Source organism: Artemia sp. Qi Xiang Cuo, chromosome 14, assembly GCF_049724085.1.
Source record: "Artemia sp. Qi Xiang Cuo chromosome 14, ASM4972408v1, whole genome shotgun sequence".
Lineage (NCBI taxonomy): Eukaryota > Metazoa > Arthropoda > Branchiopoda > Anostraca > Artemiidae > Artemia > Artemia sp. Qi Xiang Cuo.
Window position 1 is genome coordinate 39,461,677 of NC_142807.1, and position 24,614 is coordinate 39,486,290.

General features: G+C 37.7%; 2 protein-coding genes across 2 annotated transcripts in view; one reads left to right on the forward strand and one right to left on the reverse strand.

Annotated features, from left to right (window-relative positions):
• The window catches only part of LOC148944449 (delta(24)-sterol reductase-like), a 247,858-nt gene that overhangs the window by 181,624 nt on the left and 41,620 nt on the right, over window positions 1-24,614 (reverse strand). Inside the window, exon 2 of the mRNA XM_089100299.1 lies at window positions 21,326-21,421. Within this exon, the coding sequence (XP_088956425.1) occupies window positions 21,326-21,421 (96 nt within the window). The remainder of the gene's footprint in view (window positions 1-21,325; window positions 21,422-24,614) is intronic.
• LOC148944450 (transcriptional activator Myb-like) overlaps window positions 1-24,614 on the forward strand; it is a 166,003-nt gene that overhangs the window by 17,521 nt on the left and 123,868 nt on the right. The window lies entirely within an intron of this gene.

Sequence of the window (24,614 nt, forward strand, 5' to 3'; positions counted from 1 at the left end):
TTGGACTACTACAAGGGGCGTACTACAATGTCTGGCTATGGTCTTGGTAGCTGGTTTGCTAGGCGATATCGTTCTTCACTACCCCCTGCCAGAAAATATCTTGTGCCTGCTGCATCAAATTTTTCTACCTCAACACTACACGACTGGGGGTCGGGCAAGAATTTCAAGGAGAGTGTTAAGGAAAATATTAGATCTTCAGCAAGAGCCGCTGGTGAGCAACTAAAATCTCGACAAAATGGGGAGGGATTGAAAAGGATGCGTTCGCGTCATTCACTCATCAGTCTCACCCCAGGCGGGAAGTGAAGGACATCAACAAGGACTTTGAGGACTAAAACAAGGAAGACCAATAAGCAGAAGAAGAAGAATAAAAAGATTGTTAGATCAAAGAAGGATTCTTCTCTTAAGATGACTTATCTCCCCCACAAGGAAGCATATCCATCAATTAGTTCCTCATTGAATCTATTCAATGCTGAAAATATTGATGTCAGTGTCAATTATAGCTACTATGAACAATTTCATACTCAACAACCCCTCTCGGAAAATATACACTTTCAGATATTTACCAATGAAGACTATTTCATTGATTTATCATCAACATTTATTGATTTAAATGTTGCGGTGAAGAAAAAGTCAGATAATACCGCTCCAAATGATGCCGAAGGTCTCTCCTACGAGAACTGTATTTTTCACAACCTATTCAAACAAATTCATGTATTTATTAATTGTACTTTGGTGAGCACTAGCCATAATTTATCCAACTATGCATGTTACATACAATTTATGATGATGACAGCAAAGACATACGAGGAGTGGAGAGGACAATCACTGGGTTATGAATACCGGTCAGATATTGATACTGACGATAAGTTGACTACAGCAGTGACTCAGAAGTATCATCTGGTTGGAAAATTAAATCATGAAATATTCAATATATACCAATGGCTACCCCTCAATGTCAAGATTGACATAAAGTTACAGTTGGCCCCATCGAATTTCATTTTGAGAAAAACACTTCCTGCAGCACCCGATGCAAATGTCATTATCACATCGGCAATTCTCCACGTCCGAAAACAACAAGTTATGAGCTCTTTTGCATTGGCAGAGGAATAGCTAAGAGCCAATGACAACAACATTAACTTTTTGTCCCCCATACGATCGTCAATTAACGTCACATTGCCACCAGCTCTCGTAGCTATAGCGATTCATCATTTATCAATGGAGAAATCCCATCAAAATTGGCTTTGGCCTTTGTAAAGTGGCAGTGCCGTTGAATCCTGGACTGAATCCCCCCATGATTTTAATATTTTCGGTCTATCTAGCCTTGTGTGCAAAGTGAACGGTATTCAACTGTACACTCTATCTTTTGACAAAAAAATCCTATGGAACTCTGTATGAATTGACCATGCAATTCCTTAATCATGACTCTCACCTATTTGAAAATGAAATAACCAATTCAATGTTTTAAAAAAATCTTGGTGTAATTGTTTTGGACTTGTCGGGGACTCAGGATATGAGCATAGTACGAGCAGGGAATGTACGTTTAGAGTGTATATTTGCCGATGCTTTGACTGAGAGTATCACGCTAATATCATTGAGTCAATTTGAAACCTATTTGGAAATCACAATCGACGGCAGTGTTCTACTAGACTTAGCAACATGAACACAAACCAAATAATCAACGTATTTAGTATGGATCCATACATGTCCCAGTACAAGTCCTATTGTATACCTTCGGACTTCATTGAAAAAATTCCAAGCGTTAAGAATACCTTAATCATTATTAATATCTCTTCTTCGACTTAAAAGACCGGCCATTTGCTTTGTACCTTTCAAACGGCAAAAAATATTGAATTTTTTGGTCCGCTAGGCCTTTCCTTCGATTTCTTCACGCCATACATCAGCAACTTAATTGAAAGCAGTGGGGAAATCATTTTTCAAAATCAACGAAGAGTACAAGATTTAACGACTAAGACATGTGGCTTTCATGCACTACTCTTTTTCATGTTCATATGTCGTGGCTACACCTGCAAGCAGTTTCTCAACATCTACGTTGACTTACCTCGATTGAACGACTTTCTAGTGGAAAATATACTTACAAGCGTATTTAATATTGATTTTAGTGCCCTACGAATAAAATGTTCTAAAAATGTATGGGAAATTGTTTATTAATAAAAATTCATATACATGATAAAACGACTTTTCTACTCTTTAGATTTCATCTTCTACTAGGTATAGATATTGGTCGACAACGACTAATGCAGGTAGATTATCTGAATTCAAAGTATACTGATCCTCGTGTGTTGCAGTGTCAGGCTCACATTTTCTACAATAGAGTGTAACTTCACTCTGGTCATATCTCTTTGTATAGTCAATGATACTATTCTCATTCATTCTATAGATTTCACATGTTTCAATTTGCTTATTTGAAGCAATTTCACAAACAGTGTCCTCAAGTGTCGAGTGTCATTCCGCCACAGCCAAATAAAAATCAGTGGGCTTATAATCATAACACCCATTATCTTCACAACGATGACGTAGAAACCATATTCTTTTGTTGTTCCAGCAGTTGAATCGCTGACCCGGCTCCTCCTCCCAGAACAATCTAAAACCACGACGATACCAATCTCGTATCAATAAACTAAAATCACGGTTATGGTTCTTTCCAATCATACCGGGATATGTATTCTCCCACTGATTACATTTATCATAGTGGTAAGTGGAGCATAGGGGTCCTCTAGGATGAGAGTCATAAACCTCTTTAAGACAGGAAACAATCTCTAATTTGTACAATATATCCTCTATGCATTTTACACGGGATGCATAATCTACAGTTTTCATCATACTCATGAATCATTGTGCAATTCTCACATGATGACCAACTGCCCAGTGTGTACATACATAGGGGACATGTATGGAACATTTTGTCATGCTTTAGCAGTCTCACCGCCGAAATGAAACTGAGCCAGCAACAACAAAAATTGTCTGGGATAGTGAGAGAGGAGTAAATTTTCCCTGAGGACTATATTCCTTATGAAAAAAGTACCAATCTTATAAAATAGTTTTCAAAATAACATCCAAAACATAATTTTGCCGTGTTGTGATCAATATATACATAATTTGTGTAAATTCATTTGAACCACGTTGTCGATGCTTCATACAATAGTCTAATGATGGAGAATCAGGTTTCATTACATCCACAAGCATTCCCCGAGAAAAATATCTTCCTTAGAATAGACAACTCTAGAAAATCGTCATCTAGAATCAAATGTCTTTCCATAAACACTAGATTCCCCAAGATTCGCTTTTTTTCAAATCTATCCAATTTTTAAGAGTCCTAACTTTCTCACAACCAACTTCAGACGAACCAGAATTTCTTATTGTACTCTAGAAAATATACGCTAGTCTACTATAGAAAGAAAAATACCTTTGATTTAGAAACAATTTTATTGGACATAATTACAATAATAATATTCACTGATGCATTTTGTTCTCATCAATATATTTCGATAGGACATCTAATGCTGACCGAAGTGTATTTATATGGAGAATATTCACTTTTCCAGCGAAACATAGTTGCTCCTCCTGCTTAAACTTGCTTAATGATATCATGTATCTAGCATACATACTGTCCCATTCAAGGCATAGTCTACAACCAGCGGTTATTTCCACAGCCACATTGGGTACTGGTATATCGTTGCTGCTGCTGTCGGCTCCTTCAGTAATCTCCAATAATGTAAATGTACCACTCATTTTCTCTCTACTAATATCCTATCAAATAAACTATTCTCTCTGAATTCAATTCTCTTACTAATATGAATTGTAGTGAAAACCATTCCTTTTATTCAAACCCCTACCACAAATCAAGTTATCGTATATTGAACAACCTCTGATTGGCTCATAAAAATGCCCACTTCAAACGATACATTCATTGTGCAATTCTGATCAAAAACAAAAACTTTGCCAACTTTTAGAATGTTCACATGTAAATACACTGTCAAAGGCATGGGTTTTTCTTGCCCAATTCAATGTATTTTTTTATGTATTTTTAGTATCTATTACACTTTTGACCACATTCTTGTAGGTTTTCCTGTAGGTTCTGTGGTGCTTATTAGCACACTACTACTGCCTCCTTTCCTAATTGTAAATAAAAAAAAAGCCTACTGCGTCATTGGCGCTTAACTGAAAATGGATTATATTACAGATATTTTCTTTTCCAGTTCTTACAGTATTGAAAATAAAAATACAATTACAGTGAAATAAATTCTTGAACTGATGGATCTTTCCACTGTTAATATAATTATACATCAACTATTCAATTTGATGTTGTTTATACTTTCCAAGACTGTTCAAGACGCATATAGTTTTCAGTAAAGCGCCAATGACGCAATAGGCTTTAGACTTTTACAGTGAGAGAAGGAGGTCATACCCAAACTCTTGTTTGGAGGTATTTTTGTTTGCTTCAAGCCTGATTTGCATATTTAATTAAAGTTTCATTCATTTTAAGATTTATTTATCCATTTACATTAATATCTAGGCTCTATTACATTTTTGCATTGATTGTTTATTTAATTTCTGTTCGTTTTAAGTTTCATTTATACTTCAATAGGAAAATATCTTTTTCATTTTAAGCTTGATATTCATACTCAATCTAAGCATTACTCGCTTTAAGATCTATTTATTAATTTATGTTATTACTTGTTGTATGTTTGTGCTATGATTGTTTATTTAATTTCTGTTCGTTTTGGGTTTCATTTATTCTTTAATAGTAATTCCTGGTCGTTTTGAGTTTGAATTTTAAAAGGTATTTGTATCTGCTGAGCTTAAGTTGAAAATGGCCTTTACTTTTGTTTGAAAAAATATTTTTCGGAAAGTTTTATTTTCATTAATTTTTGTTCGGTTTTGATTGCAAAAATTTCAAGTTTTTAAAAATTCCGTATTAAAAATCAAACTTTAAAACAAAAATCAAATATTCATCAAAGTATCAAAACTAATATCAAAGTAACAATATCAAAGTGGAAAAATGGGTTTGTGTCAACCTCGGAGTTTTTATTGTTTGATGTTTGAGCTATTTTTAACAAATTACTATCTCAAAATTTTATCGGATGGGTTTGGGGAAAAAGGGCGTGGGGGACTAGATTAAGCTTCGGTCTCTTTTGACTCTTTAAAAGTGAACTAGAACTTTCTATTTTCAATCAAATGAGCCCTCTCTGAAGTTTATACGACTATCCCTTCTATAAGAACCATATATATCCTCAGAGTATAACTTAAAATGCCTATCCCTGGACCCTGGGGGGTTGTGTCGACCCTGGAGTTTTAATATCTGATGGTTGAACTATTTTTAATAAAATGGTCACCTGAAAATTTCATCGGATAGGTTTATCCATCCGATACACCCAAAAGCGTGGAGGTTGGGAGGGGCTAGTTGCCCTCTGATCTTTCTTCACTCTGAGAAAATGAACTACAATTTTTAATTTCTATTGAAATGAACCCTCTCTAAAGTTTATACGAGCCCCCAGAGCAATACTTACAACGCCTGTCCCGGCCCTGGGGGGGATTGTGTCGACACAGGAGTTTTTCCTATTTGATCTTTGAACTATTTTCAATGAAATGACCATACGTAAAGGAGTTTTTGTTATATGATCTATGAACTGTTTTTAACAAAATGGCTACCTCAACTCTTTTATCAGATGTATTCGGGGAAAAAGGGTTAGGGGGGCCAGATTCCCTCTGACCCCTTTTGACTCTTAACAAGGGCACTAGAACTCTCGATTTCCAATCGAATGAACCCCTTTGAAGTTTATACGACGACCCCTTCTATATGAAGTGCCTCTGGGAAAAAATAAATGGAGTGTGGGGGGAGGCTAGCTGCCCTCCAATCACTTTTGACTCTTAAAAAGTGAATAACAGTAGGAATGAGAGTACCAGCGTGGACGGGATTATACAACATTGCCAGATAAGAAAGATACTATTTGGTACTTTAAAAGTACCTTTTTCAAGGTCAATCAGGGAACTTGGAAATACTGTGGGGAAAATTCACATGCGCACTGAATACTACCGGGACAATGTTATTGATCCAAGAAGGGCCAAGATCAGACTAGATTTCTGGGAAATTGATTTACATAATCTGACGAGGAATTCTAATGTAACATGAGGGGGTTAAGGAACAATATGGCTTCTCTACTTTAGTGTCAGAGATAAATTAATATTCTATTTTTAAATATGGCTTTCTCGTCTTTAGTGTCAGAGATAAATTAATATTCTTTCGAAACCTTAATAGTGTAACTAGGAGCACCTTAGATTGTTTCAGAAATTCAAACGAGATCAAGACAGATTGAATATATTTTACGCGAGAAATGGTTTCCTGGGAATTTTAGATGTGACATCGCAAAAGGATACCAAAACAAAAGGAACATTCTGAAATTACGTTTAGGGGATTATTTGGGCGAAACAAATTAATCAACATTTTAGGGAGTATTTGGGCGAAACAGTTTGAGACATTTTAGAGGATGATTTGGGGTGAAACTCTGTGTTCGTTATAATACACAAGTTCCATTTGAACAGTGTTGTAAGGTCCCCTACCCAACCCCCAAGGGCCCCCCCTCCACACAACGTTTTGCCCCCCCCCCCCATTTTTTTATACTTTTTTTGCGCGCTTGAGACACAAAAGGGCCCCCCTCCCCCCACCGTTTTGGGCCCATCCCCCCAACTTTTTATCCCCTCCCCATTTTTTTTTTTACTTTTTTTGCGCGCTTGGGACACAGAAGGGCACTTCACAAAAAATTAAACAAGAAAAACGGGTTTTAATTTCTATAAAGCAGGAAATACGAACACTTAATTAAACAAAAATACTCCGAATATTTCGGCCCCACATCCGGATGTGGGGCCGAAATATTCGGGGTATTTTTGTTTAATTAAGTGTTTGTATTCACTGCTTTATAGAAATTAAAACCCGTTTTTCTTGTTTAATTTTTTGTAAATGGAAAAGCAGTGTGGTCTAAGAAATTATTTACGAAGGGCCCTTCCTCCCCCAAACATTTTGGCCCCCTCCCCCAACTTTTTAGGCCCCCCCCCCATTTTTTTACTACTTTTGCGAGCTTGAGACATGGAAGGGCCCCCTCCCCCATTTTTTACACCTTTTTTTTGCGTGCTTGAGACACAGAAGGGCCCCCCAATGTTTTAGCGCAAAGAGCGAGGCGTTGAGGAGGGGACAGCCCCATTTCATATACGGAATAATTTCTGTTCGTTTTAAGTTTTAATGTTGCTCTTTACTTCCAGTTAATTTAATTTCATGCAACAAGCCGATCAGGTTTGACATTTTTCTTACTGGCGCAACAAATTGACACATAAAAACTAGTAAATACAATAAGAGGTACAAAAACGGTGGGGCTACTGAACCTCCCATACAATTACATAGATTCAGACATACAAACCGAGAAAGACAGACACTTTAGACAAACAAAGACAAATACTGGGACTTGCAGTCGCCAACCCAGGCAAACAGACAAAGAGAGTGTGAAACATATACAAATACATAGATTCAGACACACAAACCGAGAAAGACAGGCACTGGAATAAGCAAACACCCGCCCAGACACACAAGCAAATAGAGTGAGAGGCACATACAAATACATAGATTCAGATATACAAACCTAGAAAGACCGACACTTCAGACATACAAACCAACAAAGACAAAAACTGGGAATTGCAAACACCAACCCAGACAAACAGACAAAGAGAGTGTGAAACACATACAAATACATAGATTCAGACATACAAATCGAGAAAGACAGGATCTGGGGTAAGCAAACACCTGCCCAGACACATACTGGCAAAGAGAGTGAAAAACACATACAAATACGTAGATTCAGACACACAAACTGTGAAACAATTGCACTGGACTAAGCAAACACCCGCCCAGACACACAAGGAAAAAAGAGTGAGAGACACATACAAATACATAGGTTCACACATACAAACCAAAAAAGACAAACACTGGGACTTGCAATCACCAACCCAGACAAACAGACAAAGAGAGGGTGAAACACATACAAATATATAGAGTCAAACACAGAAACCGTGAAAGACATGCACTGGAATAAGTAAACACCCGCCCAGACACAAATTCAAAGAGAGTGAGAGACAAATACAAACAAACAGATTCAAACATACAAACAGAGAAAGACAGGCACTTTAGACATACAATCCAACAAAGACAAACACTGGGACTTGCAAACACCAACCCAAACACAAGCAAAAAGAGTGTGAAACACATACAAATACATAGATTCAGACATACAAACCGAGAAAGACAGGCAGTGGTACAAGCAAACACCCGCCCAAACACACAAGCAAAAAGAGTGAGAGACACATACAATTACATAAATTCAGACATACAAATCGAGAAAGACATACACTTTAGACATACAAACCAACAAAGACAGACAGTGGGATATGCAAATACTCGCCCAGATACACAAGCAAAAAGAGTGAGAGTCACATACAAACACATAGATTCAACCATACAAACCGAGAAAGACAAGCACTTCAGATATACAAACCATCAAAAACAAACACAGGGACTTGCAAACACCAACCCTGACAAACGGACAAATAGAGTGAGAGACACATACAAATACATAGATTCAGCAATACAAACCGAGAAATACAGGCTGTGGGACAAGCAAACACACGCCCAAACACACAAGCAAAAAGAGTGAGAGACACATAAAAATACAAAGATTCAGACATACAAACCGAGAAAGACAGACGCTGGGATAAGCAAACACCCACCCAGGCACACACAGGCAAAGAGGGTGAGAAACACATACAAATACAAAGATTCAGACATACAAACCGAGAAAGAAATTCACTGGGATAAACATACACCCGTCCAGACACACAGTCAAAGAGAGTGAGAGACACATGCAAATACATGAGTCAGAGACATATACAAATACATAGATTCGCACATAAAAACCGAGAAAGACAGACACTTCAGACATACAAACCAACAGACAAACACTGGAACTTGTAAATACCAACCCAAACACACAAGCAAAAGGAGTGAGAGACACATACAAATACATAGATTCAGACATACAAACCGAGAAAGACAGGCAGTGGGATAAGCAAACACCTGCCCATACACACAATGGCAAAGAGAGTGAGAGACACATACAAATACATAGATTCAGACACACAGACTGTGAAAAACATGCACTGGAATAAGCAAACACCCACCCAGACACACAAGGAAAAAAGAGTGAGAGACACATACAAATACATAGATTCACACATACAAACCGAGAAATAAGGACACTTCAGACATACAAACCAACAAAGACAAACACTAGGACTTGCAAACACCAACTCAAAAGGAGAGTGCAAACTTGCAAACTCACAAAGAGAGTGTGAAACACATATATATACATAGAGTCAGACACACAAAACGTGAAAGACATGCACTTCAGATATAGAAACCATCAAAGACAATCACTGAGACATGCAAACACCAACCCAAACACACAAGCAAAAAGAGTGTGAAACACATACAAATACATAGATTCAGACATACAAACCAAGAAAGACAGGCAGTGGGACAAGCAAACACCTGCCCAGACACACAGTCAAAGAGAGTGAGAGACAAATACAAACAAATAGATTCAGACACACAAACAGAGAAAGACAGGCACTTTAGACATACAAGCCAACAAAGACAAACACTGGGACATGCAAACACCAACCCAAACACCCAAGCAAAAAGCGTGTGAAACACATACAAATGCATAGATTCATACATACAAACCGAAACAGACAGGCACTGGGATAAGCAAACACCTTCCCAGACATACAAAGACAAAGAGAGTGAGACACACATACAAATAAATAGTTTTAAACATATAAACCGTGAAAGACATGCACTGGAATAAACAAACACCCGGCCATACAAACAAGGAAAAAAAGAGTGAGAGAAACATACAAATATATAGATTCAGAAATACAAACAGAGAAAGAAAGGCACCTTAGACATACAAACCAACAAAGACAAACATTGGGATATGCAAACACCCTCCCAGATACACAAGCAAAAAGATTGAGAGTCACATACAAACACATAGATTCAAACATACAAACCGAGACAGACAGGCACTTCAGATATACAAACCATCAAAGAGAAACACTGGGACTTATAAACACCAACCCTGACAAACAGACAAAAAGAGGGAGAGAAACATACAAATAAATAGATTCAGACATACAAACCGAGAAAGACAGGCAGTGGAACAAGCAAATACACGTCCAAACACACAAGCAAAAAGAGTGAGAGACACTTGCAAATACAAAGATTCAGCTATACAAACCGAAAAAAACAAACTCTGGGATAAGCAAACACCCACTCAGACGCACAGAGGCATAGAGATTGAGAAACAAATACAAATACATAGATTAAGAAATAAAAACCGAGAAAGAAATTCACTGGGATAAACAAACACTTGTCCAGACGTACATTCAAAGAGAGTGAGGGATACATGCAAATACATAGATTCTGACATACAAACCGAGAAAGACAGGCACTCGGATAATTAAACACCTGCCCGCACGAACTGGCAAAGAGAGTGAGAAACACATACAAATACGTAAATTCAGACACACAAACCAAGAAAGACACGCACTGGTATGCACATGCAACTGCAAAACGTTGGGTTAATTTAGGCTCACTTAGAGTGGCGCACCACTGTAAGTGAACCTTTGTATGTCTGAATCTATGTATTTGCATGTGTAAGATCTATGCATTGCATGTATAAGAATGTATGTATTTGTATATGTTTCTCACTCTCTTTGCGTGTGTGTCTGGGCGGGTGTTTGCTTATCCCAGTGTCTGTCTTTATTGATTTTTGTGGTTGAATCTATCTTTTTGTATATGTCTCTCACACCTTTTTATGGTTGATTTGGACGTTTGTCTTCTTGTCTCATTGCCTGTCTTTCTCTGTTTGTATGTTAAATCTCTGTTTTTGTATGTTTCTATCACTCTATTTGTCTGTTTGTCAGGGTTGATGTTTGCAAGTCCCTGTATTTGTCTTTGATGGTTTGTATATCTGAAGTGCTTGTCTTTCTCAGTTTGTATGTTTGAATCTATGTGTTTGGACGTGTGTTTACTTGTCCCACTGCCTGTCTTTCTCTGTTTGTATGTCTGAATCTATGTATTTGTTTGTGTCTCTCACTCTATTTGTCTGTTTGTCAGGGTTGGTGTTTGCAAGTCGCTGTGTTTGTCTTTGATGGTTTGTATGTCTGAAGTGCTTGTCTTTCTCGGTTTGTGTGTTTGAATCTATGTGTTTGTATGTGACTCTCGCTCTTTTTGCTTGTGTGTCTGGGCGGGTTTTTGTATATCCCACTGTCTGTCTTTATTGGTTTGTATGTCTAATGTAACTGTCCTTCTCTGTTTGTATGTCTGAATCTATGTATTTGTATGTGTCTCTCATTCTTTTTACCTTGTGTGTCTGGGCGGGTGTTTGCCTATTCCAGTGTATGTCTTTCACGGTTTGTATGTTTAAAACTATGGATTTGTATGTGTAACTCACTCTCTTTGTCTCCGTGTGTCTGGGAAGGTGTTTGCTTATCTTAGTGCCTGTCTTTCTCGGTTTGCATGTCTGAGTCTATGTATTTGTATGTGTTTCACTCTCTTTTTGCTTGTGTGTTTGGGTTGGCGTTTGCAAGTCCCAGTGTTTGTCTTTGTTGGCTTGTATGTCTAAAGTGACTGTCTTTCTCTGTTTGTATGTCTGAATCTATTTGTTTGTATTTGTCTGTCACTCTCCTTGACTGTGTGTCTGGGCGGATATTTGCTTGTCCCCGTGCCTGTCTTTCTCGGTTTGTATTTCTGAATCTATGTATTTGTATGTGTTTCATACTCTTTTTGCTTGTGTGTTTGGGTGGGTGTTTGCAGGTCCCAGTTTTTGTCTTTTTTGGCTTGTATGTCTGAAGTGCCTGTCTTTCTCTGTTTGTTTGTCTGAATATATTTGTTTGTATTTGTCTCTCACTCTTTTTGACTGTGTGTCTGGGCGGGTGTTTTCTTGTCCCAGTGCCTGTCTTTCTCTGTTTTTATGTCTAAATCTATTTGTTTGTTTGTGTCTCTCACTCTCTTTGACAGTGTGTCTGGGCGGGTGTTTGCTTATTCCATTGCATGTCTTTCACGGTTTGTGTGTCTGACTCTGTGTATTTGTATATGTTTCACACTCTCTTTGTCTGTTTGTCTGGGTTTGTGTTTGCATGTCCTAGTGTTTGTCTTTGTTCGTTTGTATGTCTGTCTTTCTTGGTTTGTATGTGTGAATCTATGTATTTGTATGTGTCTCTCACTCTTTTTGTGTGTCTCGGCGGGTGTTTGCTTATTCCAGTGCATGTCTTTAACGGTTTGTGTGTCTGAATCTACGTATTTGTACGTGTTTCTCTCTCTCTCTTAGTCATTGTGTGTCTGGGCAGGTGTTTGCTTTCCCAGTGCCTGTCTTTCTCAGTTTGTATGTCTGAATCTATGGATTTGTATGTGTCTCTCACTCCTTTTGCTTGTGTGTTTTTGCGGGTGTTTGCTTGTTCCACAGCCTGTCTTTCTCGGTTTGTATGTCTGAATCTATGTATTTGTATGTGTTTCAGGCTCTCTTTGTCTGTTTGTCTGGGTTGGTGTTTGTAAGTCTCAGTGTTTGTCTTTGTTGGTTTGTATGTCTGAAGTGTCTGTCTTTCTCGGTTTTATATGTGTGAATCTATGTATTTGTATGTGTCTCTCACTCATGTATTTGCATGTGTTTCTCAGTCTCTTTGACTGTGTGTTTGGGCGGGTGTTTGTTTATTCCAGTGCATGTCTTTCACGGTTTGTATGTCTGAACCTATTTATTTGTATGTGTTTCTCACTCTCTTTGCCTGTGTGTGTCTGGGTGGGTGTTTGCTTATCCCAGTGTCTGTCTTTTTCGGTTTGTATTTCTGAATCTTTTTATTTGTATGTTTCTCTCACTCTTTTTACTTGTGTGTTTGGGCGTGTGTTTGCTTGTCCAACTTCTTGTCTTTCTCCGTTTGTATGTCTGAATCTATGTATTTGTATGTGTCTCTCACTCTATTTGTCTGTTTTTCAGGGTTGATGTTTGCAAGTCCCAGTGTTTGTCTGTGATGGTTTGTATATCTGAAGTGCTTGTCTTTCTCTGTTTGTTTGTTTGAGTCTATGTGTTTGTATGTGACTCTCACTCTTTTTGCTTGTGTGTCTGGGCAGATGTTTGCATATCCCACTGTCTGTCTTTGTTGGTTTGTATATCTAAACTGCGTGTCTTTCTGTGTTTGTGTTTCTGAGTCTATGTGTTTGTATGTTTCTCACTTTATTTTTGATTGTGTGTCTGGGCAGACGATTGTAAGCCCCTGTGTTTGTTTTTGTTGGTCTGTATGTTTAAAACTCCTGTCTATAAAGATTATTGTGTTAGAATCTGTGTATTTGTATTTGTCTCTCACTCTTTGACTGTGTGTCTGGGCAGGTTTTTGCTTATTCCAGTGCATGTATTTCTCGGTTTGTGTGTCTGACTCTATGTATATGTATGTGTTTTACACTCTCTTTGTCTGTTTGTCTGGGTTGGTGTTTGCAAGTCCCAGTGTTTGTCTTTGTTGGTTTGTATGTCTGAAGTGTCTGTCTTTCTCGGTTTGTATGGTTGAATCTATGTATTTGTATGTGTCTCTCACTCTTTTTTCCTTGTGTGTCTGGGCAGGTGTTTGCTTATTTCAGTGCACATCTTTCCCAGTTTGTGTGTCTGAATCTGCGCAATTGTATTTGTTTCTTACTCTCTTTGCCAGTTTTTGCCTGGGAAGGTGTTTGCTTATCCCAGTTCCTGTCTTTCTCGATTTGTATGCCTGAATATATTTATTTGTATGTGTCTCTCATTATTTTTGTTTGTATGTCTGGGTGGTTTTTGCTTGTCCCTCTGCCTCTCTTTCTCGGTTTGTATGTCTGAATCTATGTATTTGTATGTGTTTCACACTCTCTTTGTCTGTTAGTCTGGGTTGCTGTTTGCAAGTCCCAGTGTTTGGCTTTCTTGGTTTGTATGTCGGAAGTGTCTGTCTTTCTCGGTTTGTATGTTTGAATTTATGTGTTTGTATGTGTATTTCACTCTTTTTGCTTGTGTGTCTGTGTGGGTGTTTGCATGTTCCAGTGCATGTCTTTCTCGGTCATTGTGTCTGAATCTATGTATTTGTATATGTTTCACACTCTCTTTGTCTTTTTGTCTGGGTTGGTGTTTGCAAGTCCCTGTGTTTGTCTTTGTTGGTTTGTATGTCTAAAGTGTCTGTCTTTCTCGGTTTGTATTTGTGAATCTATGTATTTCTATGTGTCTCTCAGTCTTTTTGCTTAGGTGTCTGGGCGGGTGTTTGCTTATTCCAGTGCATGTCTTTCTCAGTTTGTGTCTGAATCTAAGTATTTGTATGTGTTTCTCACTCTCTTTGTCTGTGTGTGTCTGGGCAGGTGTTTGCTTATCCCAACGCCTGTCTTTCTCGGTTTAAATGTTCTGAATCTATGTATATGTCTCTCACTCCTTTTGCTTGTGTGTATGGGCGGATGTTTGCTTGTCCCACTGCCTGTCTTTCTCCGTTTGTATGTCTGAATCTATGTATTTGTATGTGTTTCACACTCTCTTTGTCTCTTTGTCTGCGTTGGTGTTTGCAAGTCCCAGTGTTTGTCTTTGTTGGTTTGTATGTCTGAAGTGTCTGTCTTTCTCAGTTTGTATGTGTGAATCTATGTAATTGTATGGGAGGCCAAGTAGGCCCACTGTTTTTGTACCTCCTATTGTATTTTCCAGGTTGCTATGTCAAATTGTTTCGCCAGTAAGAAGAATGTCAAACCTGATCGGCCTGTTGCATGAAGCAAAACCTTGTGTGGAGGGGGGGGGCCTTGGGGTTTGGTAGGGGACCTTACAACACTGTTTAAATGGAACTTGTGTATTATAACGAACACAGAGTTTCACCCCAAATCATCTTCTAAAATGTCTCAAACTGTTTCGCCCAAATAATCCCTAAAATGTTGATTAATTTGTTCTCGCCCAAATAATCCCCTAAAAATAATTTCAGAATGTTCCTTTTGTTTTGGCATCCTTTTGCGATGTCACATTTAAAATTGCCAGGAAATCATTTACCGCGTAAAATATATTCAAACTGTCTTGTATCTCGTTTGAATTTCTGAAAAAAATCTAAGGTGCTCCTAGTCACACTATTAAGGTTTCGAAAGAATATTAATTTATCTCTGACACTAAAGACCAGAAAGCCATATTTAAAAATATAATATTAATTTATCTCTGACACTAAAGTAGAGAAGCCATATTGTTCCTTAACCCCCTCATGCTACATTAGAATTCCTCGTCAGATTATGTAAATCAATTTCCCAGAAATCTAGTCTGATCTTGTCCCCTTCGTGGATCAATAACATTGTCCCGTAAGTATTCAGTGCGCATGTGTATTTTCCCCACAGTATTTCCAAGTTCCCTGATATACTCCCGTCCGCGCTGGTACTCTCATTCCTACTAATTCCAACTTTCAATATCCAATCAAATGAGCCCTCTAATAATTTTATACGAGCATCCCTTCCATAAGAACCATATATGCCCCCAGGGCTTAACTTACAACGCCTACCCCCGGACCCTGGGGGGCTGTTTCGATACCGGAGTTTTTGTTATCAGAACTGAAAATTTTTCAACAAAATGTCTATCTCAAAATTTTTATCTGATGCATTTAAGGCGTGGAGGGGAGGGGGGCTAGTTGCCATCCAATCTCTTTTGACTCTTAAAAAGTGAATAAGAACTTTCAATTTCCAATCAAATGAGCCCTCTCCAAAGTTTATATGAGCATCCCTTCCATAAGAACTATCCCTTCCATATGCCCCTAGAGCATTACTCATAACGGCTGCCCCGGGGCCCTGGCAGGTTCCGTCGACACAGGAATTTTTCTTATCTGACCTTTGAACTATTTCTAATGAAATGGCAATTATAAAAATTTTATCGGATGGGCTTTGGAAAAAAAGGGTGTGCAGGGGGGGACTAGTTGCCCTTGAATATCTTTTGACTCTTAAAAATTCAAACTAGAACTTTTAATTTCCAATCAAATGATCCCCCTCTGAAGTTTATACGAGCATCCCTTTCATAAGAACCATATATGCCCCCAGGACAACACTTACAGCGCCTATCCCCCGGGCTCTGGGGGGCGTTTTTGCTATCTAATTTTTGAACGATTTCCAAAACACTGGCTATCTCAAAATTTGTAGCGGACAGATTAGGCGAAAAAGAGCGTGGGGGGGCTAGTTTAACTCTTGAGTCTTAAAAAGTGAACCAGAGTTTTCATTTTCCAATCAGATAAGTCTTCTAAGAAGTTTATACAAGCATCCCATTCAAAAGAACCATGAATGCCCTTAGGGCATAACTTGGAACGCCTTTCCTTGGGCCCTGAGGGGTTAAATTGGCACTGGATTTTTTCTTACCTCACCTTTGAACTATTTTTAACAAAATGTCTATCTAAAATTTTCATCAGATGGATTTTTAAAAAGAAGGTGTGGAGGGGCTAGATGCCCTCGGGTCTCTTTTGACTATTAAAAAGTGAGCTCGAACTTTTAATATCCAATCAAATGAGCCCTCTCTGAAGTTTATACGAGCATCCCTTTCATACGAACAATATATGCCCCAGGACATAATTCACAACGCCTGCCCCCGGTTCCAGGGGGGTTGTGACGACACCTGAGTTTTTGTTATCTGACTTTAGAGAAACTTTTAACTTAATGGCTATCTCAAAATTTTTGTTGGATTCATTTCGGGAAAAAGGGGCGTGGAGGGGGGTCTAGTTAACCTCCAATCTCTTTTAACTCTAAAAAACTTAACTAGAACTTTCAATTTCGAATCAAATGAGCCATCTCTGAATTTTATACGAGCAGCCCTTCAATAAGAACCATATATTCCCCCAGGGCATAACTTACAACACCTATCCTCGGACCCTGGGGGGCTGTATTGACCCCTGAGTTTTTGTTATATGGTCGTTGAACTATTTAAAAAAAAAACTATCTCAAAGTTCTTATCGGATGGGTTTGAGGAAAAAAGGGCGTGGGGGGGGGGGGGGGGGCGCTAGGTGCCCTCCAATCTCTTCTGACTCTTAAAAAGTGAACTAGAACTTTCAATTTCCAATCAAATGATCCCTCTTTTGAAGTTAATACGGGCATCCCTTCCGAAAGACCCATATATGCCCCAGGGCATGACTTACAACGCCTGCCCTCGGGCCCTGGTGGGTTATGTCGACACCGCAATTTTTGTTATATTACCTTTGAACTATTTTTAACAAAATAGCTATGCTAAAATTTTTATTGGATTCATTTGGGAAAAAAGGGTTTTGGGGGGTGAAGCTGGTTACCCTTCAAAATCTTTTGACGGTTAAGAATTGAACTAGAACTTCCAATTTCCAATCAAATGAGCCCTCTCTGAAGTTTATACGAGCATTCCTTCCATAGAACCATATATGCCCCCAGGACATAACTTATAACCCTTGCCCTTGAAGACTGTGGGGGAAGTGTCCTGCTCAAACATATAATTTCCAGAACTTTCAACTACATTGAACGAAATGGCTATATAAAAATTTTGATTGGATGGGTTTGGGGAAATGGTCGGCGTGGAAGGGGTGTCAGTTGCCCTAGAATCACTATTTAGTATGAAAAAGGGAACTAGCCATTTAAATTTCCATTCGAATGAGCATTTTCTGAAGTTTCTATGACGAAGTTGTCTATACAAAACCTACCAAACCTTATATGTCCCCAGGGCATAACTTGCAACCTTTGCCCTGAGGGCTGTGGGGGATTTGTCATCCTCTAAGACCTAGTTTCCAGAACTTACAACTATGTTGAATAAAATGGCTATCTCAAAAATTTGATTAGATGTGTTTGGGGAAAAGGTGGGCATGAGAGGGGGGTTAGTAGCCCTCAAATCACTTTCGACTAATAAAAAGGGCACTAGCCCTTTGAATTTCTAATCGAATGAATCTTTTTTGAAGTTTCTACGACAACACCTTCTATAAAAACCTTACATGCCCCCAGGATATAACTTAAAACCCTTGCCTTGAGGGTTGTGGGGGACTGTCCTCCTCAAAAACATATTTTCTATCTGGAAATCAACTACGCTGAACAAAATGGCTAGCTCAAAATTTTTATTGGATGTGTTTGGGGGAATAATGGGCAAGGGGGGGGACGGCTAGTTGCCCTCCAATCACTTTCGACTATTAAAAACGGCACTAGTCTTTTGAATTTCCAATCGAATGAGCCTTTTTTGAAGTTTCTACGACAACGCCTTCTATAAAAAGCTTGTATGCCCCAGGGCATAACTTAAAACCCATGCCCTGAAGGTTTTCGGGGAGTGTCCTCCTCAAAAACATATTTTCTATCTGGAAATCAACTACGCTGCACAAAATGGCTATCTCAAAATTTTGATGGGATGTGTTTGGGGAAATGATGGGCGGTGGGGGGGGGGGGTAGTTGCCCTTCAATCACTTTCGACTATTAAAAAGGTAGTGCCCTTTGAATTTCCAATCGAATGAGCCGTTTTGACGTTTCTACGACAACGCTTTCTATATAAACTTAATATGCCCCCAGGGCCTAACTTAAAACCCTTGCCCTGGGGGTTTTGGGGGAGTGTCCTCCTCAAAAACATATTTTCTATATGGAAATCAACTACGTTGAACAAAATGACTATCTCAAAATTTCGATTGGATGTGTTTGGGGGAATGATGGACGTGGGGGGGGGGCTAGTTGACCTCCAATCACTTTTGACCCTTAAAAAGAGCACTAGAACTCTCGATTTCCATTTGAATGAGCCCTCTTTGAAGTTTCTACGACAACCCCTTCTATAAGAAGTGCCTCTGGGAAAAAAAAATAATAATAATAAAACATTGGAGCCGTATGGCCTTTACTATAGGCAACGCTATAGCGTTGCCACAGCTGTGAAGAAGAAATTTTCTACGGAGTAGAAATTCCGCAAAAAAAATCATCACGTAATTATAAGCTACTCTTCAGTTGAATCCGCATGGAAATACACAAAAAAATTTACTAAACAGTTTATTTAAAAGTCCATTTTTAAAATGTGGACTACTTTGGGCCTTAGTTCGCTCTTTACTAGGTTGAAGCTACTGCTACAACCATGATCGTGGAAAAGTACTTGTTACATAATTGATAGTCAAATATGGTATTTGTTAGTTTTGCTATACAATCAAAAATGAGGATGCAGTTTTTCCACCAGAGGACTAGTTATATCAATGAGATTAATTTCCTTCTATCAGTGCATGTTTTCATTTTGGAATAAATGAAGTTGAACTTGGCTAAGATTGATTCTGGTTTTTAAACGTAAAATTGCTGTCGATGAGTTTCACTTTTCTTAAAATTAAAAGTATGTATTAAGCGTTAAAATTGGCTAATTTTTCCTACTGGTTTTATATTAGGAAATTAGAGATCGTCTTTTAGTTCTATGCAACATTTGGACTTAATGATCCATTGTTTTTAGCAATACACAGAGGTTCAACCCATAAGAAGGAGGAGGAGAGAAGGTTTTTTGGGCAAGGGACATAGAAGTAAAATTCTAGACCATCTTTTCTTGGGGAGGAGGGTTTCGCTCTTCTTTTTGCAGGACGGTAATACAGACTGGATTTATCCAACACGATTAGAGCAAACTTAACACGATTCCTCCTTTTCTTTCCATTTTTATTTACTTCCAGCTAAGAAAAGGCTAAGATTTGAAATTCAATTCCCTTCAACTTTGAATGTAAATTGCTATTGTGTCCAGCTAATTCTTTACATTTCGAATTCAATAGAAGTTGTTAAGCAGTGCAGCAAAAACTACCCATACTGCCCAATTCTCACGTAAGGGGCCTAAACACCTGCTCATTTCTATGGTAACATTTAAAAAAATGGGAAACTACGAAAACGGAAAACTAAATCTGGGGGATATTATCTAAAGGATAAGCACATGGTACAATAAAGGTGAAATTGAAATTCAGATAAAAGAGTACGCTTTATTAGATCTTAAGAATCATAATCCTTTTCATCTGTTGCTTTTAACTCTGACAATTTTAAGGCTAATCAGTATATTTTCAAAATAATAGTGTTTAAAATAAAAAAGAATTAGCATTATTGCAATTCAGATTATTAATTATGTTTATTTCTCAAAAGTTGATTACTTAAAGGCTGCAATTTACAGCTTACAGGCGTAAATTTCAGCAGAAGTTTGTTCTATGATCCTTACCGTTTATTTAACCGAATTTAGGGTTGGACGCATTGGGCATTCTAACGTACAAAAATAACGCCAGTTGATAAATGCAAGCGTTTCACTTACAGATTGTTATTCAAAGTTTTCTCTGAAGATATTTAAAGCAATTGCGATTAAATAAGTCCTTGAAATTCTTGTTTGATATCCCTCAACAGCAGTGGCGTAGTTTTGTCAAAATCCTTGGGGGGGGAGGGGAGAGTTGGAGCCAATTTTCCCAAGTCAAGTGGAAATGACAGTAAAACTAAAAACTTATTCATTTGGTACCTTAAAGGTACTATTTGGTAGTGGTACTATAAAAGTGCTATAAATGCACTTTATAGAACTATAAATATAAATATGTACTAAAAAAAAACTGATCTGTTTGTGTTGATGCTTGAATTATGCAAGTTTATCTTATTTTTGACAAGATTTTGGTAGAAACTAAATTTCAGCAGGAGGGAGGGGGCAAAATTGGTCTGGGGGCGAGGTCTTGGAGGGGCAATCCCCCCCCACCCCCACCCCCTGTCTCGTAGCAGATTACGCCCCTGCTCACCAGAAGATTTTGCCAGACAACTCTTCTGTAAGCTCACCTGATTGGTAGTTAGTTTATGCAGCAGTAATTCAGTTAACATTTTCCAATGAAATTGAGCTGTTTCTTAGTTATTAAAGTAGTTAGAAATTTCTCGTCATAAAAGTTTTGATAAAAGGCAGTACAAACGTGACGGGGCTATAATTTCGCCTCGAGGGGAATTCAATTTTTATCTCTGATCGTCAAAAAGTGGGAACCAATGAAGAAATAATGAAAAAGAATAATGCAAAAAAATTCTGCAGGAAGTTCTGAAAAAAGCAAATCTTTATCCTCGGCAAAAAAAAATTCCTTTTGTTTGTAACACCATTAAAATTGGGGCCTGGGACAAACAAGGCAGTGCTAATTATAGATAAATTCATTATTTTCTGATAGAAATAGACCACTGTGTTCAGGCGCTTAGGTGAAACCTTTGTCAATTGAAAACCTTGTAATACAGACAAACAGAGTATACTGAAAACATCACCTTTTTAAAGAATGTAGTGGAAAGACTCTGCCAGTTTGGTCTGGCTGTACACATGAACTTTCTGGCATTCTCTGGTAATTCGCTCCATTTTCCCACCTGCAAAAATGGTAAAATCATATATTGCTAGTCATAAGCTTAGGAATAATTCTTACCGAGTCTAAAATATACCGGAAAGTTGTGGTTTGAGGGAACTATGAACAAGACAGTCCTCTTAGCAAAATTTTAAAAGACAAAGCTAAGCTCTGACAGAATCCACTATATTCACTAAAAAAAAAAAAAAAAAAAAAAAAAAAAAAAAGTTGACGCCAATAGGTGAATGCTGGGTGGCACGTCTGATTCAGACACATACACGAAAATTTGTTTCGGGAAAAACGTGCGCAACATCGAAAAACCATCAAGTATAGGCCTACAGTATCAAGAATATAAACAAATTATAGGACAAATCCTATATTTTGGGGAGGGAGGGGGGGGGAGTCCTCTGTCCCAAAGGCCCCCGAAGTACACACCTCAGTCTAACTGAAAACAAAAAATTGTAAAGTTCTCCTAGAATAAAAAAAATTATGTTAATACGACGAGTTTCTATCTAATATTTGTTTTAAATATAATTTTTCCGGACGGAGGAACAAATTATTAACTATGATCTGAACCAGAAGCTAACCCAATAGTCAGCCATGTAAATACTTATTTGTCACTGGGTGACGGGAAATCTGGCTGCGGAAGGGAAACTGAGCTCCTGTCAGGACTTAGTCTAAACTATGAATTCCACATTTCCTAACAAAGTTGAATTTTCGTTCTTTACACTATTCATCTGAAGCCACTATAATCAGAAATGTTCCCCCTGAATGGTATGCTAAGAATTTCTGTATTTTCCCCCTGAACGGATACATTTTTTTTTGTTTTATTATCATTTTTCTGTTTCTAAGAGTGATTGTATTTATCTATTTGCACTTTGAAAGATTTAATTCTTTACAGTTATGAAGTATAAAGGTATCAAATATACTGGCTTTTGGCATTCAAAATAAAATTAAAAATATTCAATTAAAATTTCCTATTCGGTTTTCTTAATTTTAGTTTTAATGTTTTACTTTGAAAAAACTGCTTTGATAATGCGTTACCTTTATAAACACTGAGTCTAAAGGCATTAAATATTTTGGTGTTAGATAACTAAGTTCGAAAGGGTCGATGTCTTTAAAGAATATCTTTCCAAGGGTTCATGATTGCTCAGCAGAATGAAGTGCTGGGAATTTATAGGCTATCTTAGTTTTTGTAAGTAGGCTATTTTTTGGTATTTTCTGTAACTACTTACTTTTTTCATTTTTAAATACTTTTACTTTAATTGGCATACTTTTTCCATTACCTTTAGAAAATTGTTTGTCTCTAAGCTTCATTAAATAAAGAAAATAAAACAAGTTTTTTTCAACTGAAAGTAAGGAGCAGCATTAAAACTTAAAACGAACAGAAATTATTATGTATATGAGGGGGTTGCCCCCTCCTCAACACCTCAATCTTCAAGCTACAGTTTTTCGGCACGTTAAAAAAAAGTTACTTATTGTTCTAATTAAACGACCCTTGTGTTTTAGGAATCGTTTTTAAAGAATTGGGACAAAATTTAAACTTTAGCGCAAAGAGCAAGATGTTGAAAAGGGGGCAACCCCCCTTTTTCGCATATGCGAAGATAATTACGCATATGCATGATAATTTCTGTTTGTTTTAAGTTTTAATGTTGCTCCTTACTTTCAGTTAAATTTTTTTTTTATGTCTGATCGTTTTATTAAATAACGCTAGGATACCTGGCTCCACCTCCACAAAAAATCCCCTCCCCAAAGAAATATCCACTGGACAATTCAATCCTGGCAGAAATGTATCCCGGACAATTACCCTTAACATCTCGTAAAATTGAATCGGTAAAGAGAAAGCAAGACATATAAAGAAATTTTGTATATGAATTCTGGCAAATTCACCCAGTGTAAAATTTCTTCTGAAAATTACGCCTCCTGGAAACTATCCTCTCCGTTGAAAATTCTCCGGGTAGAAAACTCGTCCTGCCCTCCCCATCCAAAAAATGTATGCATACTTCCCAATAACAAATAAAACAAAGGGCGATTTTTATAACTTTAAAACCTTTCCCCAGGGGCTGTAGGGGGTCATTTTATTTCCATAAACATAGTTATTAGGCGTTTCCACTATGCTGAAGAAAACGCTATCTCAATATTTCGATCGGACTATTTTGGAAAAAACGTGAAGTGGGAGGTGGGCCCAGTTGCCCTACAATTTTTTCGATCACTTAAAAAGTGTACAAGAACTTTTCATTTCCATTCATAGTTTTGCGAAGTTTCGACGGAATTATTGCTAATATTATTACCTTTTTTCTTGAAATCCAGGCTAAATTCAGCATTTGTTGAATAGGCTGTTATATAATTAAATAAAGAAAAAAACAGCAAGTTTTTTGAATGAGAGTCAAGAGCATCACTTCAACTTAAAACGCAAAAAAACTTAAGATACACAATCATTTCTTGGGCAATGATAATTGTTGTCATAACCATTGGATAGTTCTTATAAGATCAATATCAGTTCCGGATTAGAAAAAAATTCTACCTTGTATAGAAAAAAGTTACCTCTAGGATAGCAAAAAAAAATTGATGCGTTATGACAGCCTTAAAGATTGTTTCTAATTTAACAAACTAACTTCACATAGAAGAAAGTTCATGTCATCTTGCGTACTTTTTATAGTACTAGTCGATTCAAATACAACTTTTGCAGTATTATTTTCAAGAAATCTAGAAGAGATACGGAATTTTGTTCACAGGATGTCAGAGAGATAATTTAATATCCTGCAGGAATACTACATAAAATTTTCCTGAAAAAGTTTACTTTCTCAGCTAGGATAGTTTTGTGTTGACACCATGTGCAATATGAGGAAAAATCCTTTTTTTCTGGAAAACTATTGGAAATTTTACAAACTTCACTGGAACTCTTCTGCTCTGTTTCATCATTCCTATACCCACGACTAAATTTTGAGTTTACATTTCTTAAATCTCAGGAGCTACAGACTAATGATCATAAAATAAAAAAAGACCCCATCGACCTCATCGACATGCTCCATAGTGAATACATGAATATTGAGACCTGTTTCCGCATCTCGGGTAACAATACTACCAACTTAGCAGTGGAGTCTTGCGTCAAGCAGGGTTGCCCCCTATCGCCCACATTACTCAACTACGTGATAGACCGGATAATAAACAATGCCCTGTCCAACCACGGGGAAATTATGTATGGCCAACTAGGCGGT